The sequence below is a fragment of the Nicotiana tomentosiformis genome, chromosome 6 (genome assembly GCF_000390325.3).
Source record: "Nicotiana tomentosiformis chromosome 6, ASM39032v3, whole genome shotgun sequence".
Taxonomy (NCBI): domain Eukaryota; kingdom Viridiplantae; phylum Streptophyta; class Magnoliopsida; order Solanales; family Solanaceae; genus Nicotiana; species Nicotiana tomentosiformis.
Window position 1 is genome coordinate 46,936,180 of NC_090817.1, and position 26,857 is coordinate 46,963,036.

Genomic DNA, 26,857 nt, shown 5'->3' on the forward strand with positions numbered 1-26,857 from the left:
TCACTTTCATAGTTTAAAGTGGAACAACTAATTTGAATACATCATTACTAGTTTGACTTTCCCAGCACCAATATACAACCCACACAAAGTCTATGGAGCCTCAAATAGATACAAATGAGTACTATGATAGTGCTGGAAATAAGACCCCGGCTATACCTCAAAACATAATACACAAGGAACAAAAGATACACGACACCGAAATGAAGTGGGGCTCACCAAGTAAGCTGGGAAGAGGGTGTACCGCTATCACTGATCAGAGCTGCCTGTTGTGGAACCACCTTCATCCATTAAATATGCAGCGCCCCCGGCAAAAGGGACGTTAGAACATATGGAATAGTACTAGTATGAAATCACTGTGATGGGAGATCTTTAGCAAGACAAGTTTTCAAGTAAATTTTCATGTTTTAGGATGGGAGATCTTTAGCACCGATATACCACTGTGATTTTAGCATGGAGTCCGATCACGGACCGATCGGCTAGGCTGTCTTACCCAAATACATCAACCACAATCGCAATCACTATCAAAATCTCAATCATTATCTCAATCACAATCTCAAGCACAATCACCACCATGTGTGCGGCATGGCGTCCGATCTCGACCCGATCGACTAGGTCGTCTCACCACAATGCAGTGTGGATCGACATCTCCCTTCACTAGCATTCATCTCATCCCATTTAAGGGGAATAATCTCATTACACCAATCTCATCCCAAATAAGGGGAATAATCACAATAGACTCTTACACCGACACATGTAGTTTCGGGGTTAGGTCATTTCAACCTACCCTTTCTCTGTGACTAACGGTACTCCCAAATGTTTATTATATAAAGGACTTTCAGCTCATTTCGTAGTCTTTTACTCATCTTTTCATTTCATTGGCACTATTGGCCACATATCTAATATCATACTTGGCACGTCGGCCGTATTTCATATTCCACACTTTCATTTCTTTACTTTCAAGGATCATCATCATAAACTTTGACATATAGAGTATTCTGGAAATCATAACATCAGGTTCATTAGTAATGAAGGCTTTAAACACAATTGATTTCTTTCCAAACTTTGGAGCAAAATGACTTGTAATCGCAACATAAGTTAAAAATCATAAATGAGCAATACACCATTGCCTTTTTGAAATACTTCTATAAGAAGGCAATTCACAGTTTCATCTCATGGGTAAATAAGAATTCAAAACACATTGAAAACACTTGCAAAATGAGATAATGGTTATTTACGATTGAAACATAGATTCAAATCATATGCACTAGTTACAATAACCATGACCACATTTTTATATCTCACTCTCGCTTCTTTCACTTCCAAACATCATCATGGGTTATCAACAATAGGGCATTTGGAATCAACACTTCAAATCTGTATATGAGTAATATGAGTCTTAAGCTCGTTGGGTTTTCTTTCACAAATAAGCTTAATAAACATTCATTTGAAACATGAGTTGAAGTTATAACATTTTAATACATAAACTTACTTAAACACATTCACGAGGGAGATCATGATAATATAAGAGCAATTGGAACACGTTTAGAGTATATACATCTTTTAACACAACGCTTACTTGGGATAACCGAATCTATTAGGAAGAACTCGGAACATTGGAATTAGGAACCTGAGCCAACCATACATGAAACTTTCAGGAACATCATGGAATTCGATTCAAAGAGAGAAGTTTAGCCAACATACCTTGATTGAGCTTTCATTAGAGTTGCTAAAATGTCCCACTACCCTTGGCAATGTCAATCTATATAATCATGGTCAAATTGGACCATCATTAGGAAAGGGTTCATAGCATTTGTTACATCCCGCATTTTTCGTGCGTTAAAGATTCGTCTTCAGTAAATTGACGCAGGCTCGGGGATGAGATTTTCTTGAGATTATAAGCATTATGCTATTTCAAACACATGATGAGTAAATTCGTGAAGGAGAGAAGGTACGCAAATAGAAGAAAATGAGTTTCGTTGAAGGTTGTCGATTTGGGATAAAATACGGGCCGAGCGATAATACCTGATATTTATAGATTAGTACCATACAAGGTATCATATGACCATGATAGTATAATGTATAAAGTATATTAAAAATAAGTAGAATTTTAAGTAATTTGAGACAATTCTTAATTATGCGGGTAATTGGTTAATTACCGGGTAACGAAATATTACCTAATTAATTATTTTGTTATAGGATAATATTAAAATTTCCCCCACCCCCACGTGGAAGCAAGCCACTTCCTAAAGATATGACTCTTAGTCATTTTGATTAGGTGGCACAATAATGTGTTAGTTACCGAAACACTTCATTTCTAAGATTTTCAATACCAAGAATACTACAAGCAAAATAATGTGTTAGTTACACAAACACTTCCATTCTAAGATTTTCAATACAAACCATACTACAATAAGACGTGAGGTGTTGGAGATTAGCAAGGTGATTTGTTACAAACTGTTACAAATTCGTAGAAATTCCTACAAAATACTACAACGTGATTTCTTCAACCAACGAGATTTTTTAGCACAATAACAACGTGTGTTTTTGTGATTCTAAGGGAGTACGGTGCAACCTCTTCCAAGAATATCATACGGATTTTCCCCTACTCTAGGTATGTTAAGGCTAAGCCCTTCCTTCATTTTGGCATGATCTCGTAATTACATATGTTTGATAACGAGACATAAATAGAAGTTTATACTCCTGAATTTATACATTATCCTAGTCTCATAAGTTATAGTATTCTCCCTTATCGGGACTTTATGTTCAATTGAGTATTATCTTCTTCTAGTCAAGAGAGCAGAGAATCTATATATACAGTATTACAGTATTTTCATTACTATCGAACTATAATCGATGGGCAGGCCCCTATTGGGCAACCTCTGATCAGATAGTAAGTTATATACCGAGCCTACTGTGGCCGAGCGCCTATGAGCAAGCCCAGCATAGTCGAGATACAGAGCCTAGTATGGCTGAGCGCCTATGAGCGAGCTTACTACGGTAGAGCAGATATATATATACCGAGCCCTATAAGGCCAGGCAGCTATTTTACTTACTATTTTGAGAGAGTTTAGTCAGTATCAACAGGTGAGCATATCTTCAGATTATCTTTGACTCCCAGTTGCTTTCAGAAATTATATTATCAGTTCAACTTCAGCTTTCAGTATATTGCCTTACATACTCGGTACATTATTTCGTACTAACGTCCCTTTCTGGGGGTGCTATATTTTATGCATGTAGGTTCAGATAGACAGACGGGTAGACCTTCTCAGTATGTGTTGCCCGAGTTCAGCTTTATCGGTAAGCTCCACGCACTTCGGAGTTGTCGGGTCTAGAAGCTTTGTGTATATATGTATATAGGCTATGGGTAGGGCGGGGCCTTATTCCGATGACAGTACATCCATCAGTAGAGGCTTGTAGACATATCCTATCAGTAAGTGCAGTATGTTGGGCTTGTAGGCCCTGTACATATATTTTGTTGGCTTGTCAATTGTAGTAGTTATGACGGCCTTGCCGGCCCAGCTTTATGTCGACATTTAGTCAGCGTTAGTGTTTATTCAGTTTTATATTTTTCTTCACACATTATCTTGTAATGTGGCCCATGGCCAAAGTATGATATTACATGTTCAAAGTCTCTTAGTCGTAAGTGGTATCCAGGGATAGGTGAGGCACCGGGTGCCGGTCTCACCCCCAGGCTCGGGGAGCGACAAAAGTGGTATCAGAGCAGTTCTGTCCTAGGGAGTCTCCAAGCTGTGTCTAGTAGGGTCTTGTTTATAGATGTGTGGTGCACCACATTATATAAGCAGGGGACTACAGGGCATTTTGGAGTTGGTTACCCTTCTTTCAAATCTAAATCATGCTGTAGCACTGAGTTATAGGAAATTTAAGTTAAACTTACATGTTGGCATTTGCACGCACAGATGACGGTAACTAGGAAGACTACCACTAGCCAGAGGAGATAAACAGCTGTAGGTGAGGGCACTAGCAGGGTACCCCTAGTAGATGGGGCCCAATCTGAGGCCCAAGGAGAGACCCCTACCCAGCCATTACCAGCTCCTCCGCCACCCAAGGAGATTCTTAGGGAGACCGCACATCCAGTTCCCCCTCTGCTTCCATCAGATCAACACATGAGGATTGCGTTGCATCTGTTGACACAGTTGGTAGCTACCCAGTAATATGCTAGGGCATCCGGTAGTGCAGGACCTTCCGAGGGGTCTGGGAGTTCAAGGGTCCGAGAGTTTATTTCTTTGAGCCCCCCAGAGTTCACGGGGACAGATCATAGGAAGGACCCGCAGGATTTCATAGATCAGCTTCACGGGATCTTTCTGGTTATGCATGCCACGGAGAAAGAGGAAGTTGAGCTAGCAGTTTTTCGACTCCGAGATATAGCCATCCTTTGGTACGAGGGATGGGAAAGATCCAGGGGACGTGATGCACCTCCAGCTAATTGGGAGAATTTTTCAGATGCCTTTCTTGTCTAGTACTTACCGCGGGAGATCCGACGGACCCTAGTCGATCAATTTCTAGCCCTCAAGCAGGGAAATATGAGTGTTCGAGAGTATAGTCTTCATTTTGACTCATTGGCCAGATATGCACCATCCATAGTTGCTACTATGCGGGACAGGATCCACAGGTTTATAGCAGGGTTGGCCCCAGAGTTGACTGAGGCATGTGCCACCGCTGCATTGTAGGATAGTATGGATATCTCCAAGATTCAGGCATTTACCCAGAATATAGAAAGGGGTAGGCATCAGCAGCAGGGTACGGAGAGGACCGAGTCAGGGCAACATAAGAGGATGCGATTTGCCAGGTCTCAGGAGCAGTCTCAGGATAGTTACAAGCCCCAGTACTTCGAACGGCCACCTAGGCCTCCGCCACCTCAGTTACAGAGTTACAGGTATGCCCGTTATACTCAGTCAAGACCAGGTGAAAGCTTCCAGGTGTCAATTTTGCAGCGACAACGAGGTTCGGGACAGACATGGCCATTTTTGCCGCGGTGTGCCATCTGCAATAGAGGACACTTGGGCCAATGCTGAGCCGGTTCGATGCTTGTTATACATGTGGACGTCCGGGGCATAGGATGCGAGATTGCCCAAATAGAGATTCCGGGGGTATGGCACAACCGGCGAATTCAACAACAGGATCATCTATGTCTGTGCATCCTTCGAGGCACGAGTCTCAGTTTTTGGCTGGTAGAGGTCGAGGCAGAGGTAGAGGTTCTAGTTTAGGTGGTAACCAGAATCGTAGCTATGCATTAACGGGTCAACAGGACCAGGAATTCTCACCAGACATTGTGATAGGTATGTTGATCATTTGCTCTCATGATGCTTGTGCCTTAATAGACCCAGGATCTACTTTATCGTGTATTACCCCATTTGTCGCGAGGAAGTTTGGTATAGTACCTGAAATACTAAGTGATCCTTTAAGTGATCCTTTTGTGGTATCTACACCAGTCGGAGAATCAATTATTGCTAGACGGGTATACAGAGGTTGTACGATGTCAGTTTTTGTTCATCAGACCTTAGCCGACCTAGTTGAGCTAGAGATGTTGGATTTTGATGCTATCATGGGCAGGGACTGGTTGGCAGCTTGCTATGCCACAGTTGATTGTCGAGAAAAGATAGCTAGATTTCATTTTCCGGGTGAGCCAGTCCTTGAATGGGTAGGTAATACAGCGACACCCAGAGGTAGGTTTATTTCCTATCTGAAGGCAAGGAAAATGATCGCAAAGGGGTGTATTTATCATATTGTGCGAGTTAGAGATGTAGATGCTGAGATACATACACTTCAGTCTATTCCAATAGTAAAGGAGTACACGGTATGTATTTCCAGATGAACTTCCAGGTATTTCTCCAGAGCGAGAGATTGATTTTGGCATCGATTTGCTTCCGAGAATGCAACCAATATCCATCCCTCCGTATGGAATGGCACCTGCCGAATTGAAGGAATTGAAGGAGCAGTTAAAAGATTTGCTGGAGAAAGGTTTTATCATGCCCAGTACCTCACCTTGGGGTGCACCGGTACTGTTCGTACGGAAGAAAGATGGCTCGTTAAGGATGTGTATTGATTATAGGAAGCTGAACAAGGTAATTATTAAGAATAAGTATCTACTTCCAAGGATAGATGACATGTTTGATCAGTTGCAGGGGGCTAGATGCTTTTCAAAGATAGATTTGAGGTCGGGGTACCACCAGGTCAGAGTTCGGGAGAAAGATATTCCCAAGACAGCTTTCAAGACCCGATATGGCCACTTCGAGTTCCTTGTCATGTCCTTCGGATTGACGAATGCACCTGCTATGTTCATGGACTTGATGAATAGCCTATTCCGGCCATTTTTAGATTTGTTCGTGATAGTATTTATTGATGATATTCTAGTTTATTCATGTTCAGAGGATGAGCATGCGGACCACCTGCGAGCGGTGTTCCAAACCCTTCTTGGGGCACATTGTATCCGATGGGGGTATAAAGGTAGACAATCAGAAGATTGAGGCTGTGAAATCCTGGCCTAGACCTACCACTCCGACAGAGATTCGTAACTTTCTAGGCTTAGCAGGATACTACCGGAAGTTCGTAGAGGGGTTTTCTTCCCTTTCAGCACCATTAACGAAGTTGACATAGAAAGCAACTAAGTTTCAATGGACAGAGACCTGTGAGCAGAGTTTCCAGGAGCTTAAGAACAGGTTGACCTCAGCGCCGGTTCTAGCACTTCCAGAGGGCCCAGATGGTTATGCCATGTATTGCGATGCCTCATGTACCGGGTTAGGATGTGTCCTGATGCAATGTGGGAAATTAATTGCGTATGATTCAATGCAGTTAAGGAAGCATAAGTGGAATTATCCGACCCACGACCTCGAGTTAGCTGCGGATGTCCATGCACTTAATATTTGGAGGCATTATTTGTATGGTGTTCATGTCGATGTATTCACATATCATAAAAGCCTGCAATATATCTTCAAGCAAAAAGAGTTGAATTTGTGACAGAGGCGATGGCTTGAGTTATTGAAAGATTACGATGTTAACATTCTATACCATCTAGGGAAAGCTAATGTTGTAGCAGATGCCTTAAGTCGCCGATCTATGGGTAGCTTAGCACATGTAGGGGCCGAGAAAAGACAATTAACTAGAGAGATTCATCAATTGGCTTGTTTGGGGGTTCGGTTAGTAGACTCTGGCAATGGTGGAGTTGTACTCCAAAATACTGTAAAATCATCTTTTATAGCTGAAGTAAAGGAGAGGCAGTACGAGGACCCACGGTTGGTCGAGTTGAGAGAGAGAGTTCTGCAGTAGAAGAAGCCGTTGTTAGAGCTCAAGGGAGATGGGGTTCTCAGATACAGGGGTCGTTTGTGTGTTCCAGATGTAGCAAGGCTACGAGACAGGATTATGTCAGAGGCACATTATTCATGGTACTCCATTCATTCTAGGTCGACGAAGATATATCATGACATCAAGGATGTGTATTGGTGGAACGATATGAAGAAGAATATTGTTGAGTATGTCACTCAGTGTCCTAGTTGCCAGCAGGTGAAGATAGAGCACCAGAAGCCCGGAGGGCTAATGTAGACTATAGAGAAACCGACATGGAAATGGGAGGCGATAAACATGGACTTTATCACGGGTTTACCTCGTTCTCATCGTAAGTTCGATTCCATATGGGTGATAGTCGATAGGCTCACAAAATCAGCTCATTTTTTACTGGTCAGATCTACATATACAGCAGAAGATTATGAAAAGTTATATATTAAAGAGATAGTGCGACTACACGGAGTACCAATATCTATTATATCTGACCGTGGGGCCTAGTTTACAGCACATTTTTGGAGGTCATTTCAGAAAGGTCTAGGGACTTAGGAGAATCTCAGCACAGCTTTTCATCCACAGACTGATGGATAAGTCGAGCGCACAATTCAGACGCTCGAGGAATGTTACGAGCATGTGTATTGGATTTTAAAAGAAGTTGGGATAAACATCTACCTCTTATCGAGTTTGCATATAATAACAGTTACCACTCCAGTATCCAGATGGCTCCGTACGAGGCTTTGTATGGGCGCAAGTGTAGATCTCCTATAGGGTGGTTTGATGTTGGAGAATCTGGGTTACGTGGGTCAGACCTGGTTCAGTAGGCCATAGAAAAAGTAAAGCTTATCCAGGAGCAGCTGTTGACAGCTCAGAGTTATTAGAAGTCATATTCTGACGTGCGGCAATGAGACTTAGAGTTCGATTTTAATGACTGGGTATTCTTCAAGGTGTCACCTATGAAGGGCGTGATGAGGTTTGGAAAGAAAGGAAACCTTAGCCCATGGTATATTGGGCCTTATAGGACCATTCGAAGAGTGGGCCAAGTAGCTTATGAGTTAGATTTGCCTCGGAATTGGAGTCTGTCCATCCAATTTTCACGTATCTATGTTATGGAAGTGCATTGGCGATCCTACCCGAATGGTGCCCACAGATGATGTACAGATTATAGAGGACTTGTCATACGAGGAAATTTTGGTTGCCATCCTAGACCGACAAATCCACAAGCTACGGAATAAGGAAGTAACCTCCGTGAAGGTTTTATGGAGAACCAAGAATGTGGAAGAGATGACATGGTAAGCGGAGTAATAAATGAAGTCTAAATACCCCCACCTATTTCAAACTAGAGATATGGCTCGAGGTGGGATACCTCAGCACAACCCTATTCAGGCCAGTAGGTCCTTAGGTGAGCTCTTATTTTTGACTTTCCAAATTTACAATAAATAGCTGTGTGAGGCCAAGTATGGCATGTATAGTATGTTTTCTGGCTGCGTGCAGAGTGGTTTTAGTCTAGTATACGGAGGAGACTCTGGCAAAAGTTTACCAAAGTAACTAAGAGTAGACATTCGAGGACGAATGTTTCTAAGGGGGGAAGGATGTTACATCCCACGTTTTTCGTATGTTAATGTTTCATCTTCAGTAAATTGACGTAGACTCAGGGATGAGATTTTCTTGAGATTATAAGCATTATGCTATTTCAAACACATGATGAGTAAATTCGTGAAGGAGAGAAGGTAAGAAAATAGAAGAAAATGAGTTTCGTTGAAGGTTGTCGATTTGGGATAAAATATGGGCCGAGCGATAATACCCGATATTTATGATTAGTACCATACAAGGTACCATATGACCATGATAGTATAATGTATAAAGTATATTAAAAATAAGTAGAATTTTAAGTAATTTGAGACAATTCTTAATTATGCGGGTAATGGGTTAATTACCTGGTAACAGAATGTTACCTAATTAATTAATTGGTTATGGGATAAGATTAAAATTCCCCCCACCCCCACGTGGCAGCAAGCCACTTCCTAAAGATGTAACTCTTAGTCATTTTGATTAGGTGGCCCAATAATGTGTTAGTTACCGAAACACTTCATTTCTAAGATTTTCAATACCAAGAATACCACAAGCAAAATAATGTGTTAGTTACCCAAACACTTCCATTCTAAGATTTTCAATACAAACCATACTACAATCAGACGTGAGGTTTTGGAGATTAGCAAGGTAATTTGTTACAAACTGTTACAAATTCGTAGAAATTTCTACAAAACAATAACAACGTGAGATTTTGTGACTCTAAGGGAGTACGGTGTAACCTTTTCCAAGAATATCATACAGATTTTTCCCTACTCCAGGTATGTTAAGGCTAAGCCCTTCCTTCATTTTGGCATGGTCTCGTAATTACATATGTTTGATAATGAGACATAAATAGAAGTTCATACTCCCGAATTTATACATTATCCTAGTCTCATAAGTTAAAGTATTCTCCCTTATCGAGACTTTATGTTCAATTGAGTATTGTCTTCTTCCAGTCAAGAGAGCAGAGAATCTATATATACAATATTACAGTATTTTTGTTACCATCGAGCTATATGAGCACCTATGAGCGTGCCCAGCATGGCCGAGATACAGAGCCTAGTATGGCCGAGCGCTTATGAGCGAGTCTACTACGACAGAGCAGTTAAATATATACCGAGCCCTATAAGGCCGGAAAGCTATTTTACTTACTATATTCAGAGAGTTGAGTCAGTATCAGCAGGTGAGCATATCTTCAGATTATCTTTGACTCCCAGTTACTTTCAATTATTATATTATCAGTTCAGCTTTAGCTTTCAGTATATTGCCTTACATACTCGGTACATTATTTCGTACTGACGTCCCATTATGGGGGCGCTGCATTTCATACGTGCATGTTCAGATAGACGGGTAGACCTTCTCAGAAGGTGTTGCCAAAGTTCAGCTTTATCGGTAAGCTCCACGCCCTTCGGAGTTGCCAGGTCTAGAAGCTTTGTGTATATATGTATATAGGCTTTGGTAGGTCGGGGCCCTGTTCCGATCACGGTACATCCATCAGTAGAGGCTTGTAGACATATCCTGTCAGTTAGTGTAGTATGTTGGGCTTGTAGGCCCTGTACATATATTTTGTTGTCTTGTCAGTTGTAGTAGTTATGACGGCTTTATGTCGACATTTAGTCAGCATTAGTCTCTATTCAGTTTTATATTTTGCTTCGTACATTATCTTGTAATGTGGCCCATGGCCAAAGAATGACATTACATGTTCAGAGTCTCTTAGGCGCAAGTGGTACACAGGGATAGGTGAGGCACCGGGTGCCGGTCTCGCCCCCAGGCTCGGGGCATGAAAACATTCAGCTAACTTAGGCATTTTATCAAACATTGAGTGTGCACATTTCTCTACAACCTTCATTGATGATATTTATTTATCCAACACCCAGTCTTTGCCCCACCAATTCATATTACAACTAGGCTTTAATAGATTAGGACCTCCAACAATGTATTCATGTCTTACCATCCATCCCCAACAAACCAATTCTTCAAACAAATCACTTTTCATTCTCTACAAATTCTCAAAATTCCAATTGGTGAACTTATGGCTTCCAATCACCATCCCATAATTTCTACCTCTAAATTCCTACTCACATATTCATTCTTAAGCCACTTCCTAAAGATGTAACTCTTAGTCATTTTGATTAGGTGGCCCAATAATGTGTTAGTTACCGAAACACTTCATTTCTAAGATTTCAATACCAAGAATACCACAAGCAAAATAATGTGTTAGTTACCTAAACACTTCCATTCTAAGATTTTCAATACAAACCATACTACAATCAGACATGAGGTTTTGGAGATTAGCAAGGTGATTTGTTACAAACTGTTACAAATTCATAGAAATTCCTACAAAACAATAACAACGTGAGATTTTGTGACTCTAAGGGAGTACGGTGTAACCTTTTCCAAGAATATCATACAGATTTTTCCCTACTACAGGTATGTTAAGGCTAAGCCCTTCCTTCATTTTGGCATGGTCTAGTAATTACATATGTTTGATAATGAGACATAAATAGAAGTTCGTACTCCTGAATTTATACATTATCCTAGTCTCATAAGTTAAAGTATTCTCCCTTATCGAGACATTATGTTCAATTGAGTATTGTCTTCTTCCAATCAAGAGAGCAGAGAATCTATATATACAATATTACTGTATTTTCATTACCATCGAGCTATATGAGCACCTATGAGCGAGCCCAGTATGGCCAAGATACAGAGCCTAGTATGGCCGAGCGCTTATGAGCGAGTCTACTACGGCATAGCAGTTAAATATATACCGAGCCCTATAAGGCCGAAAAGCTATTTTACTTACTATATTCAGAGAGTTGAGTCAGTATCAGCAGGTGAGCATATCTTCAGATTATCTTTGACTCCCAGTTACTTTCAGTTATTATATTATCAGTTCAGCTTTAGCTTTTAGTATATTGCCTTACATACTCGGTACATTATTTCGTACTGACGACCCATTATGGGGGCGCTGCATTTCATACGTGCAGGTTCAGACAGACGGGTAGACCTTCTCAGCAGGTGTTGCCAAAGTTCAGCTTTATCGGTAAGCTCCACGCCCTTCGGAGTTGCCGGGTCTAGAAGCTTTGTGTATATATGTATATAGGCTTTGGTAGGTCAGGGCCCTGTTCCGATCACGGTACATCCATCAGTAGAGGCTTGTAGACATATCCTGTCAGTTAGTGTAGTATGTTGGGCTTGTAGGCCCTGTACATATATTTTGTTGGCTTGTCAGTTGTAGTAGTTATGACGGCTTTATGTCGACATTTAGTCAGCGTTAGTCTCTATTCAGTTTTATATTTTGCTTCGTACATTATCTTTTAATGTGACCCATGGCCAAAGAATGACATTACATGTTCAGAGTCTCTTAGGCGCAAGTGGTACGCAGGGATAGGTGAGGCACCGGGTGCCGGTCTCGCCCCCAGGCTCGGGGCATGAAAACATTCAGCTAACTTAGGCATTTTATCAAACATTGAGTGTGCACATTTCTCTACAACCTTCATTGATGATATTTATTTATCCAACACCCACTCTTTGCCCCACCAATTCATATTACAACTAGGCTTTAATAGATTAGGACCTCCAACAATGTATTCATGTCTTACCATCCATCCCCAACAAACCAATTATTCAAACAAATCACTTTTCATTCTCTACAAATTCTCAAAATTCCAATTGGTGAACTTATGGCTTCCAATCACCATCCCATATTTCTACCTCTAAATTCCTACTCACATATTCATTCTTAAGCCATGCATGTAAGTCCAAAGAGATGGAATTACCTTTTGGGAGTAAATATTGAAATGTCCTCACTTGAGCTTTTGGGAATATTCATTGAAAATCTTATGATTCCATGGTGGATTTGTTTAGTTTTAGGGTGGAACTGATGTAATGAAACACCAAAGTAGTTGGGATTACTCACCTTGAATATGGGAGGAATTGGGGGGTTTTGAGAGAGTTGAGAGGAGCTCCATGAATTGGTCAAGCAGAGTGGGGAAGTGAGCTGCCGAAATGCTCTTTAAAAAGTCTTAAGGCATAGCTTGTCAATCCTCGTGCGTTGCGCGGACATGGACGAGCTCTCGTTCAAGTTCGCATGTTGGGGCAATACTTCGCTATTTTGTTGAAATGGCTGGGGGTCTTTGCTCGTTCAAACCCGCGTGGCACACGAATTCAGACGAGCCCCCTAGATGCATCCTTCCTATATTTCATGTTTTCCAACTTACCCTCCTTCGATACCTTACTATGATGTAGACCCCAATTAAACTTCCAAACTTTCATATAAGTATGAAACCATGATTACACAATGTTACCCTCATCCATATCCATCTTGGTTACACAAGCGAAAAGTGGAGATCTCGAGGCACAATTTAAGGCCTTAAACCCTTAGCAAAATCTTCCTTGTTCTTCCTGCATTATTTTAGTAATTTGATCATAACTTCTTGTAGAAATATTCAAATGACAAATGGTTTGATGCATTTGAAACAAGACTCGAAGGGCTATTCTTTAGGATAAAATTGATGGAAAACATCTTTTTGCTGTAAGAGTAATTTCTACTTAAAGTAAGGTGTCATGCAAATTGAGACATCCTTTTCACTTAATGTTTCCAACTTGTTCCACACAAATTCTTCCCACTCACAAACCTCCTTAATATGTTCCAACGCACCTTAAACATATATATTAATTTCATAATGATGTGGTTCTATATTATATGTCTACTTTAATACTCGATAACTTTATTCCCAAATACCGCTGGCGCACTTTAAAATCTTAAATCATTAGAAATATTTTTACGGGGCCTTACATTCTTCCCTTCTTAGTATCATTCGTCCTAGAATGAGGAGTAGAGTCAGCCCAAAACACCCAGCATAACTCAGCTCTTCTTTCACACATCTTAATCTCCCAAATTTTGACTAACTCCCAAAATTTTCAAGAATTTCGGCGGAGTTTCCCCTGTAATTGGGCCTATCCACCTGCTAAAGAATCACCAAAACCACTCCCAACAATATATCCACAACTCAAGAAAGTATCACAATATATATCAATAATACCAATCTCAACATTACAGACATTACATCACCAAAAAGTGGTATCTCACTATAAGTTGTACATGTTTAAATCATAGCACATGGGAAGTTCTTTTCTAACCACAACCATTTGGTTACACAAACAAGTGAGAATATTTTCTTTTCATAACACCCTCGGCCTCTCGGGTGATCCCCTCGACTCATAGGTTTTGCCATAGCACTTGACGGAGGAGATCTCAACTTCCGAAATTGTCTAACAAGGATGAGAATCAGGTACCTCTTCATAGGTTTAACCTTCATTAATTCCCAACATTCTCCACAGGGGCAATGCGTGACAAATCCCCAATAACATGCTTCTACAGGGACACATGAAACACACGATGCATGGAGGACAACTCTGGAGGTAGTTCGGGCCTATGCGCCACTTGACCAACCTTCCCCAAAATTCCATAAGTCCCGATATGCTTTGGACATAATTTACCTTTCTTAACAAATCACATAACGTCTTCATGGTGAAAATCTTGAGAAGTACTCATTCACTTTCTTCAAACTATAAACCTCTATGTCGAACACCCGAATTGAACTTTTGGCGGCCTTCAACCTCCTCTTTATTCTACTATGCATTTAAATGAATATGATGTAACGACCCGACTTGTCTTTTTGAACATTTACGCTCCTTTCAACTATTTGAAGTCTTGAATAGCTTCATATGATGTATTATGATGAGAGTGAATTGTCGGTGTTGATTTTCAGGTGTTTCAGGATTAATTCGGAAGAATGGATTTAATGTTTGAAGCTTAAATGAAAAAGGGTTGACCAAGTTTGAATTTTTAGTATTTGATCTCGGAATGAATTTTTGATGCTTCCGTTAGGTCCGTATGCCCGGAATTGTATTTGGATTTTTCTAGAAAGTTTCGGCATAAGACCTAATTGTGGACAAGAATATCTATATATATATAAGGAGTTATATGATGGATAACCTATCAAATGAAAGATCTTCGAGTCTAGTTTCTAACTCTTCAAACCGTTTGTCATTTGGATATTTCTACAAGAAGTTATAACCAAATTCCCAAATCTGATAGAGGAGTAAACTACAGATACAAAGCATCCGGGGCGGCGTTTGAAAGAAGAGCTGGCAATGAAGTGTTGTCATAGCATAAAGGGCATCATCCGAAACCCTCTGGGCCTTTGGATATAATTTCGGGGTTCATTTTTCCCCATTCCTCTTGGCCAAATTTTGGGATTTTCCTCCACTATCTTAATACCTCCAATTCCCCCCATCTTCAAGTTGAGTAATCCCTACTAATTTGGTGTTTCATTCCATCAATTCCACCCTAAAACAAACTCAATCCTCCATAAAATACATAGATCTTCAAGAACTCAAAGGAGGGTTTTGCACGATTTCTTCCAAAAGGTAATCCTACACCCTTAGACATACATGTATGGATATATTATGGGAATATGAGTATGAATTAAGTATTGGCACTTATGGTATGGTGATTGGAAGCTATAAGTTCCCAATTTTAATACATAACCATTTTAGAGATTGAAAGGTGATTATTTGATGGAATTTTGTTGGTTGGATATGGATGGATGGTCATGTATGTGATGTTGGAAGTTATAAATTGTTTAAGAGTGATTGTGGGATAAATTATTGGTATGTGGTAGTAGTTGGATGAACTAATTCTATGGTTAAGAGATGTAGAGATTCATTCCTACTAGGTGTTGATAAAGTGCCTAAATGACCTAAATTATGGAATTTATTACTAATATTGGTCACATTGGATGTTGTTTGTCACGACCCAATCCTATGGGCCGCGACGGGCACCTGGTACCTTACTCACCCGAGTACCAACATAACATATCTTTTCATGTCATACTATCATATATAACTGAGCCGGAAGGCTGCCGTGAGATAAGTAGAATACAACATGTAATACCAACCTATACATAAGACATACGGGCCTATAAGACCAAAATAACCACTCGTACACTGAACATAGGCCGACAAGGCCATACAATCTTTTATGTACATGACATCTGTCTACAAGCCTCTAAGAATACATAATTTTCATAAAGATTGGAACAGAGTTCCGCCATACCAAACAATACACGTCTAAATCATACTAACCAAACAAGCAACTCCGAAGCAAATGGAGCGTACCAACATCTTCTGCCGACTTGGAGGGCTCTCGACCTGCCTATCGGGACCTGCGGGCATGAAACACAGTGTCCCTAGGCAAGAGGGACGTTAGTACAAATAATGTACCGACTATATAATGAATGAAAATCAATAAATAATAGACATCAGAGAAACATGGAGTAAAAGACTCGACATGTACGTTTGCATAGCTCTGTGAATCATTTCATTTTTATAATGTCATGTATATACGTATAAATATCATACCATGCATAGGTATATACGTTCATAACATCATCAAGCCTGCGAGGGCATTCTATCATATCATTTCGGCCACTGTGGGCAAATCATCAATGTATACCAGCTGATCAGGTGGTGATGCGTATATAACGCCGTAACCTTTTCCCATATCCCATATACATATATTATACATATATAAGCGTATATAACTGCCTCTGGTCATGGGTCAATCTACATGTATAAATGAATGAAATGCATAAGAAATATGTTAATAAGATTTTCTCAGTACGTCATAAGACCATTATGCCTCTGGTTAATATCATGAAATAAACATTACCAACTTACGTATTTTTGAGACCCATGAACAGATGATAAAATAATATGACACATTGAGAATCAAGAATATAAGCATCTCTTATATTTCTATGAATAGAGTCATGTATCGAAATTGTAAATTTGCACGTTTCGTTTGTGTCATATGGATCATGCCAAAAGAAATAAGGGATAGCCTTAAAATACCTGAGTCGATTATCTTGACAATCCCCCCAACATATGTTAATTACGATGAAACACGTAACGTCGAGATCGAAATAGGGAACAATCCGTATGAAATGCTCAAAGCAATAACGTTGCTATTGCAAAATCATCTTTGTCGAAACCCTTTCTCAAGAGATTTAGAATCAATGTTGTGTAATGGAAAACTTGCTGAAACACTTTTTAAGAGTTTAGGAATAATGTTACATGAAAATGGAAAGCTTGGTTGAGCTCTCTTAGAAAGAACGTTACTGTGTTCTTTTCTTAAGAGATTTGAAGATAATGTTGAATTTGGAAAGTTATCCTTAATTATTAGGTGGAGCCCACATGTCTAGCTTAGTGTTACTTAAGTTCTTCAAGTGTGACACCTTTCATTCTTAATATAGGAGTCACAACTCTTGGAATGGGGGCTGCCACATTTTTGGCTTGGTCTTTATCCAAATACTTTAGTTAATCAACCACTAATTAATAATTAACTAGTTAATTCTTCCATTAACCAATAATTAACTAATTATTCACATAATTAAGAATCATCTCAAATTATTTAAAATACTACTCACTTTTAACACACCTTATACACCTTTCTATTTTGGTCATGTGGTATCTTTTATGGCACTAGTCCATAAATACCGGGTATTATAGCTCGGACCGTATTTTATCCCAAAATGTCAAACTTCGATGAAACTCATTTTCTTTGATTCGTTTACCCTCTAAACTTCACGAATTTACTTATCACTTGTTTGAAATAATATAATACTTATAACCTCAAAAATAATCTCATTTCCGAGTTTATATCTATTTACTCATGGCGTATTTTCATGTACGAAAACATGGGGTGTAACATCATTCCCCTCTTTGGAAAATTCGTCCTCAAATGTTTATTGGTGCACTTATCATTTTCATAGCCTATGTCTTCCGAATACTTACTACTATCCTTCCTATCCAGGCAACTGTTCTGTGAATAAATCTAAAGGCCTGGGCATTCCCCCCTTTAAGCCTCTTTCTCACACCACGACTTGTGGTCGGAATCCTTCCAATCTCTTAACTGTTGCTACCTTCTATCACGCAGCCTGTACGACTTTTTCCTTGTATGCGCGCATATGCGACTCTTCTCTCCTCTTTCCTCCAGCTTTTAGTCAATCTCTAGACCTCATTTCGCAAATGTATACCGAGCTTAATAAGATGTCCCTCTGGGCATCTATAGGTATACTGGAGTTCTTCGCTCGGTACTTTGTAGAACTTACAATTATTGTTATATCTTATTTCATAGAGCTGGTTATCCATCCGTATGACTTTACTGCATCATGGTAGGTCATATTTTACTATAACTCTTACTTCGTTTTATCGTTACTGAGGTCTGCTACCAAACTTCAAGCTACTTTCGTTATTTATCCCATATGTATAAATCTAAGTACTTTAATGCTTCCTCATTACTTGATCATCTTAAGAAGGACGGCATAATCTCACCTCATACTTTGTGACTTTTGTCCATCCACTGTTGATTCACCTTAATGTTAATCTATCATCTACCACTGATAACTTGATCTCTTATGTAACACTACCGCTAGGGCTCACGTCTCATCAGGGACATCTGGAGAAATTAGATTGATCCACCTAGGGGCAATATTATACTTCCATAACCATATTTTATAGCATCCCAATATGACTCACCTTACATGGGTATTTTAATCCTGTACAATTCATGAAATCCTCTTCAAGTCATTACTCTATCGAAGGCCCAAACGTCATCCTTTATCTATCATAATCACACCCTCATTCCACTCTAGATGCTATTAGTCTTAGACTCCTTTGAGTTCATTCACGCTATACTGATAACTTAGAAAAACCATCAGCTCTCTTATTTCCATGAGCTTAATCTCGATGACATATCTATTCTCGTCACCTTCTTACTTGTCCTTTCTCATCCTTACTCCTGTCATAAAACTTTGTCGTTTTACTATACTTTAGCTTGCGGCCTCTACGTATCTATATATACTATTCGCAACCTTCTTTCAACTTGCTTGCACTATAGATTTCCTTATGTTATTCCGGAACATCAAGTGAGACATCACATTGTCTCAAACTCTTCTTTACTCTTTTAGCTAGACCTCTCGATATTTAAAAACCATAGGTTGAAAGATATGCCACAGACGACACCGCTATCATTCCTGGATACTGAATCCTAGTGTTTCCACGCCCTTATTCTTTTAGGGTTGCTTCTGAACTAATATTTTGACTGTCTTCCCTGTGGCATTCTCTTTAATTCCCGTAACACTCATACGGTACCTTTAACTATCCCAGCTCCTATCTGAATATTTCTCAAGGGTCATGATATCATTATCTGCGAGACTGAATTCCCCATGTTGGGGTTCACTATGTTCATCTTGCACAATCTATTGATTTGTCTGTATCCTCTTGTCTAGCCATAGCTAGGCTCCCTCTGGATCAACTATTAATTACTTGTTGGCCCATTCTCATATCAATATTCCGCGTAATCTTTCTTGGGTTATTTCCTTTGTCTTAACTTACCTCTCGCTCTGGCTCTTTATTTATCAATAGCATCTCGGGCAGGAACCCTTACTTCCTCTCCTTGACGTCGTGTTTGCATAATGTTATGGAATCATAGCATATCTGTAGGATTTGAATGAGTGCAATCTCATCCCTTTCTCATTTTTATCACATTCTTCCTTTACCATTCCATAGTTACTAGAACCACTTAATTTTGACTTAAGGCCACATCACACCATATTCCCCCCTTTAGGGGAGCACTAAGATTTAGTTCTACGATGATCTGCGTATAGATGTTTTACCTTCTCATCTTTGGCATATTTTCACATCATCGATGATCCTTACTCGCCTCGCGGTAATCCTTCTGTACCAAGGATAACGAAATTCCTCACTCGCGAGGGTGACACTTAATGTAACTAGCACACATAGTCCCTTAAGCTTAACTTTGCTCACATTGCTTGCTTTAGGGAAGCGTCTTCCTGAATAACCATTCTCTGAATTTCTCATGAATCTTCTTCTATTGTCCATTCTATTATTGCCGAAACAAAATCTGAAACTCTCATGATGCCGACTACTATCCATTAACTCATTCCCTAATTCACGTTTAGTTTGTCTTGTTCACCAGCCCGTACTGATTTCTATTATTTTGGGGTCTAACGTTTCCTTCCGGTAGTTGCATTGGAGTCACGAACTTATTTCTCGAAGTGAGGATATGACTTTATGGATTTTATTCTTTTATTGTCTCAAGGCCTGTCACTTCTCGTCTTTTTCCTTCCCTTACTATAGACTATGTAATACTGTCGTCTACCATTGCCATCCAGGTATCACATCTTAATCATAATGCTTCATTAATTCTCTTCTTATTTTCCACTAACATTTATGTCTATCACTTTATTCTGAAAACTCGAACAAGACATTCTTTTGCTTTTAGCTCCCCTTTCTCCATCTACTAGCTCTTCGGGTTGCCTAATATTCTTTCTCTACTAGGGACGGGAGTCACACTAAGATAATATTCCTTCATTCCAAGCTTACAATGCCTATCTTTGTAGTACTCATATCCAGTTGTACTATTTTAAAGTGCACCATCTGGGCATCTCACAAGGAGATCTATTAGCACATTTGCAATATCCTTTGGAAATGTCAGCTAACGCTAACAATCCATCCACCATTTTGGGTTACCTTAACCCCAGCTAGATCTTGATATCCTGCCTTCTCTTATACTACTTCTGTTAGCCCCCATAGGACATAAACGAGATGGGTGTGGCCAATTGTACATACCTCTGTTATTGTTGAAGGTAACTCAAAAGGCTTATATTCATTCCTCTGCGATACTCTTCATTAGTTGGGTAGCTCATACCCTTTTTCATCTTGCTTCTTTTACATTCTAAAACTTGTATCTACCTTCCGATTCGCTTATTCCTTTTTACCGTAAGAGTGGATAAATATTCTTGCCTTAAACCTCCTTATCAAGAACCTTACACATTTTAGTACACGCATGATCTACTGAAGACCTCACATTTACTTATCATAAGAATCATGCAAAATCGAGTTCCTCTGACTCAACTCTTCCATAGTTATATCTCTTATCAATCGTCTTTTTGGTTGTAGGCATCGTCGTATTATCAATAAGATAAAGTTTAGGAAAATGAGTTCTTACAACTGAGCTCTACCTCACGATCTAGAGTAAGACGCAAGAGTGATAGTCCTAAATGCCCTATAGCCTTCTGCTTATAAGTGTGGTGCACAACACACCCATAAACAAAACTCTACTAGACACGGCTTGTAGACTCCCTAGGACAGAACTACTATGATACCACTTTTGTCACGACCCAAACCTATGGGCCGCAATGGGCACCCGATACCTTACTCACCCGAGTACCAATATAACGTATCTTTTCATGTCATACTATCATAGATAACTGAGCCGGAAGGCTGCCGCGAGATATGTAGAATACAACATGTAATACCAACCTATACATAAGACATACAGGCCTATAAGACTAAAATAACCACTCGTACACTGAACATAAACTGATAAGGCCATACAATCTTTTACGTACATGACATCTATCTACAAGCCTCGAAGAATACATAATTTTCATAAAGGCTGGAACAGAGTCCCGCCATACCAAACAATACACGTCTAAATCATACTAACCAAACAAGCAACTCCAGAGCAAATGAAGCGCACCAACATCTTCCGCTGAGCTGATAGCCTACTTGGAGGGCTCTCGACCTACCTATCGGGACCTGCGGGCATGAAACGCAGTGTAACCAGGCAAAAGGGACGTCAGTACAAATAATGTACCGAGTATGAAAGGAATGAAAATCAGTAAATAATAGACATGAGAGAAACATGGAGTAAAAGACTCGACATGTACGTTTGCATAGCTATGTGAATCATTTCATTTTTACAATGTCATGCATATGTGTATAAATGTCATACCATGAATAGGTATATGCGTTCAGAACATCATCAAGCCTCTGAGGGCATCCCATCATATCATTTCGGCCACTGTGGGCAAATCATCAACGTATACCAGCTGATCAGGTGGTGATGCGTATATAACGCCGTAACCTTTTCCCATATCCCATATACATATATTATACATATATACACGTATATAACGCCATCTGGTCATGGGTCAATGTACATATATAAATGCATAAGAAATACGTTAATAAGATTTTCTCAGTACGTCATAAGACTATTATGCCTCTGATTAATATCTTGAAATAAACTTTACCAACTTACGTATTTTTGAGACCCATTAACAGATGATAAAATAATATGACACGTAGGGAATCAAGAACATAAGCATCTCTAATATTTCTATGAATAGAGTCATGTATGGAAATTGTAAATTTGCTCGTTTCGTTTGTGTCGTATGGATTATGCCAAAAGAAATAAGGGATAGCCTTAACATACCTGAGTTGATTCTCTTGACAATCCCTCTAACACATGTTAATTATGATGAAACACGTAACGGCGAGATCGAAATAGGGAACAATCCATTTGAAATGCTCAAAGCAATAACGTTGCTATTGCAAAATTATCTTTGTCGAAACCCTTTCTTAACAGATTTAGAATCAATGTTGTGTAATGGAAAGCTTGCTGAAACTCTTCTTAAGAGTTTAGGAATAATGTTACATGAAAATGGAAAGCTTGGTTAAGCTCTCTTAGAAAGAACGTTACTGTGTTCTTTTCTTAAGAGATTTCAAGATAATGTTGAATTTGGAAAGTTATCCTTAATTATTAGGTGGACCCCACATGTCTAGCTTAGTGTCACTTAAGTTCTTCAAGTATGACACCTTTCATTCCTAATATAGGAGTCGCAACAATTGGAATGGGAGCTGCCACGTTTTTGGCTTGGTCTTTATCCAAAGACTTTAGTTAATAAACACTAATTAATAATTAACTAGTTAATTTTCTCATTAACCAATAATTAACAAATTATTTACATAATTAAGAATCATCTCAAATTATTTAAAATACTACTCACTTTTAACACACCTTATACACCTTACTATTATGATAATGTGATATCTTTTATGGAACTAGTCCATAAATACCGGGTATTATAGCTCGGACCGTATTTTATCCCAAAATGTCAAACTTCGACGAAACTCATTTTCTTTGATTCGTTTATCCTCTAACCTTCACGAATTTACTTATCACTTGTTTGAAATAACATAATACTTATAACCTCAAAAATAATCTCATTTCCGAGCTTATATCAATTTACTCATGGCGTACTTTCATGTACGAAAATATGGGGTGTAACATTGTTATTGTCAATTGAAGTTGCTTAGTGTAGTGGATCATTGTAGTATCATTAAGGGACGAATTTGAGGTATGTTAGCTAAACTCCTCTGTTAGAATTGAATCCCACAATATTCATGTAATTTATGTAGGTACCAAGTTGTTCATTATAAAATTGGCTATTCCTAATAGGCTTGTGTTGAAAGATATATGTTGAATGTGTATCCCAAATGCTTTTATCATGTTATCTTATCATTTGAGAATGTGTTCAAAGTATGGGTTGTGCATTAAAAATGTTTTAACTTCAAATCAAGTTCAAACGAAGGCTATTATGCCAAATTTTATGAAATATCTCTATGTGTCTAAGACTCTTAATTGCTCACATGTTTACTAAAAACATTGATTTGAAACGCCTTGTTGTTGATGGTGATGATGATGTTTGAAAGAGAAAAAGGTGAGCATGAAATACTAAAAATGGTTGACGTGCCAATAATGATTTTATAATTGTGGCCACTAGCGCCAATAAAATGAAAAGATGTGAAAGAAGTATGAATTGAGATGATTGGTAGAAAGGGATGATGTCTATCCACACATCATTGTGGTGAGATGTCCTAGCCGATCGGATCATGATCAGACGCCATACCGCACACATGGTGGTGGTTGTATTGGAAATTGTAATTGATATCGTGATTATGGTTGATGTCTCGAATGAGACGGACTAGCCGATCGAGTCATGGTCGGACTCTGTGCTAAAAGTACGGTGGTATTGGTATTGAGAACGGTGGCATATTGGTACTAAAGATCTCCCAACTTAGGATATGGAAATTTATTTGAACACTGTTTTGGTCCTAACTTGAGGTTTGATATTGTCTGGAGCTTCCACTGATATTATGATTGTTCTTGCTTGTATTATTAATTGTTCTATTGAGAGGATGTTTTGTCATTCATATTAGTACTATTCCATATGTAATAATGTCCCTTTTGCTAGGGGCGCTGCATCTTCAATGGATGAAGGTGGTTCCACAACATGAGACATTGATCAGTGATAGCAGTACACCCTCTTCCCAGCTGACTTCCTTGTGTATTGTGTTTGAGGTATAGTCAGGGCCTTGTTGCCGGCACTATCATAGTACACTTTTGTATCTATTAGAGGCTCCGTAGACATAGTGTGGGTTGTATATTAGTGTTGGGGAAGTCAAACAAGTTATGTTATGTTTAAATTACTTGTTCCACTTCAGACCATGAAAGTGTGTGTAATTTAAGACTTTAAAATGATGTAACTAATGGTAATGAATTGGTATTGTATACATGATCTCCCTATTGTCTAATTAACAAAAATATGTATTCTCTTTATTCATAAGTGAGTTTGGGTAGAAAGTATCTGACAGGCTTGCTTGACCGAGTTCACTCGGTTGAGCGCCGGTCGCGCTCCCCGAGTTCTGGCCATGACATATGACCATAGTGTCAATTAATACATATGGACATTGTGAGAACCATGCATGTGATCCTAAGATGTAGAAGGAATGCGTTGCTGAGACATATGATATGTGGGAGGCATGACCAACAGGGTAAGGACGATAATATAGGTTATTTTTGGAAGACGATGAACTATGAAAGGGATAGTAGAAATTATTTTATGCCATACATGACCTGATCGGCAATGGTAATTCTAATGAAAAATAGCCATGTACATGACACAAGGTGCCTCCTTGAGTGTATGGAAAACCAATTTGACCCCCGAATGAGATGATCCTTGCACCATGAAAGTGGTAGGTGTCTTACAAATATTTGAAGTTGCATTTTGACCTAGCAGAATTTGACATAAGGATCCTAGGCTCCAAGACCGTGAGATTGGAAGTAAAGAGGTTGGGCACTTTGAGGTTATCACCCTAGAACCTTGACCCTCCCAATACTCGGTCCCACACGAAAGGACTAGAGATATGATAGACTGGTCCCTCAAATTAATATGCTCATGATACGTGCCAAAATCTAGAACATCCACCCAAAGTGGTGAGGAAAGGTCGCGGTAAGGATACTTAAGTTTAGCCAAACAAGAGTAAGACCGTGTAGCTATGATGTCGGGTGTGGTGAAGTCATGCATGTGTTGCAGATGTTCTAATGGTTAATGTGATGCTTCAGAGGGAAATACAAATGATAAACCATGTCCACCCAAGAATGTGGAATGTTACGGAAGGTAAATCCTCTGCACATGACAATGTACATGGATGGCATGGTCGACAATCCTAGCAGTCAAGCGCCAAGTTAATGGAAACCGGGAAAGTATTAGAGAATACCCATGGAAGGTTTGCGAGTGTTCGTAATGAGTTCATCACAGCTTTGTGACTTGACATACCCGGATGCTAAAGGTAGGTAGGATAAGAATGAGGTGTAGACGTGGTACCATAATAACCCCCAAAGTGTATCTCGACTTAATGGAGAGCCCATTATGATTCATATTAGAAGGGAAGTGTTAAAGAAATAAGTGGAAGGACACGCTCTCTCATGGTTATCCCAAATAGTGTCGGGAAACTAGCACACTAAATTTGTAACTAAGGTAAAACAGTTATAACATGTTCTAGAGGTGGGAATAGAGGATGAACGCTCGTTACGAGCTAGGCATGTCTTGACATAATGGCCCTCAAGTTGCAATACAAGGCCACATCATTGGTAACCACAATACTGGGAATGAGGTGTGTTAATTATTTTAGGATGAAATTAAGTGTGCTTAGTGTTAAACTATGAAGGAAAACAAGAGGTCATTCTATGACGTATTTGTGAGGATCTCAAGTTTCGGAGGAATCTCTATATGGACATGTGCCCATTTAGACTAAAATAAGATATATGAGGGGTGTTGAGATGTGATTTTAAGTTGCTAACTAGTGAAGGGAATAATGTTCGCAAGGGAAGTAAAGTGATTTCTTAAATCCTTTGAGCCTCATATGAAGGGACGAGAGAGTGGGCTAAGAAATGTCTCAGCACAAGGTTGATTTACATATGACTAGATGCCATGTAGGTTAATGTTACGAAGGTGTGTGCACAAGTTAGATGATGTTATTCATTTGGGATAGAAGGTCCCACAAGGTACTCGTAGAGTAAAACCCTTTGCTGGGAATTTGAAAAATCAAGTTAAGAGTATTAGCATATGGTTGTAACTTGATCCAAGGAACTTATTATTAAACCCGATTCCGAAGAGGCTATATGAAAGAGAAGTGTGATAGAGAGGTTCCAAGAATGATTCAATTGGTTCAAAAGTATGTACATGTAATTATTTTGTGATTCAATGTCATGATAAGATAATGTTTATGTTGGCTCTTCAATATAGATGTCCATATGTGACAGATAAAGTTATGTAGTGTTCATAATGATGTACTAATGAGAGACTTACTTGGTGACTTTAGGTTACCGGGGTAGTGCCTTAGCTGATGCCCATCGACCCCATATCCATAACATACATTGGTACCATAGTGACACTTCCCCCAATGGCATCTCCTACAGTTCTTGCAACGCGGATGAGGTTTGCTAAGCTGACTAGCCTCAATGATCCGATTTTTACCCTTTTTTCATATATCATAAGCATCCCCCTATACTTCCTCCTAGCCTCCATGGCGGAAGTAATAATATATACACCTGCTTGTTGTGTGGGCCTTCGGAATTTCCCAAGCCTGCCGCCCCTAACACACTCCTTAGCATACTTGCGACACGATGCCAAATGTTCCCTCCCGCATATCGGGCAGACCAGGCTGGGTGTACCCAACCTAGGGCATTTGTTCTTATTTTTTCCCCCAT

At 39.4% G+C, this 26,857-nt stretch overlaps 1 protein-coding gene across 1 annotated transcript; it reads left to right on the top strand.

Annotated features, from left to right (window-relative positions):
• Positions 1–5,110: 5,110 nt before the first annotated feature.
• Positions 5,111–7,557, top strand: LOC138893932 (uncharacterized). The gene is made up of 2 exons (XM_070178602.1): positions 5,111–5,577; positions 7,419–7,557. Exons 1-2 carry the CDS (start codon positions 5,111–5,113, stop codon positions 7,555–7,557), a joined length of 606 nt encoding a protein of 201 aa, XP_070034703.1.
• The last annotated feature ends 19,300 nt before the right edge of the window (positions 7,558–26,857 follow it).

What these genes read in the sequence shown, in the direction of transcription:
- LOC138893932 (XM_070178602.1), top strand. Translation starts at nt 5,111, where the DNA reads ATGGCACAACCGGCGAATTCAACAACAGGATCATCTATGTCTGTGCAT. An exon ending in GCTATCATGGGCAGGGACTG is followed by an intron (nt 5,578 to 7,418) that starts GTTGGCAGCTTG and finishes CATTCATTCTAG; the next exon opens with GTCGACGAAGATATATCATG.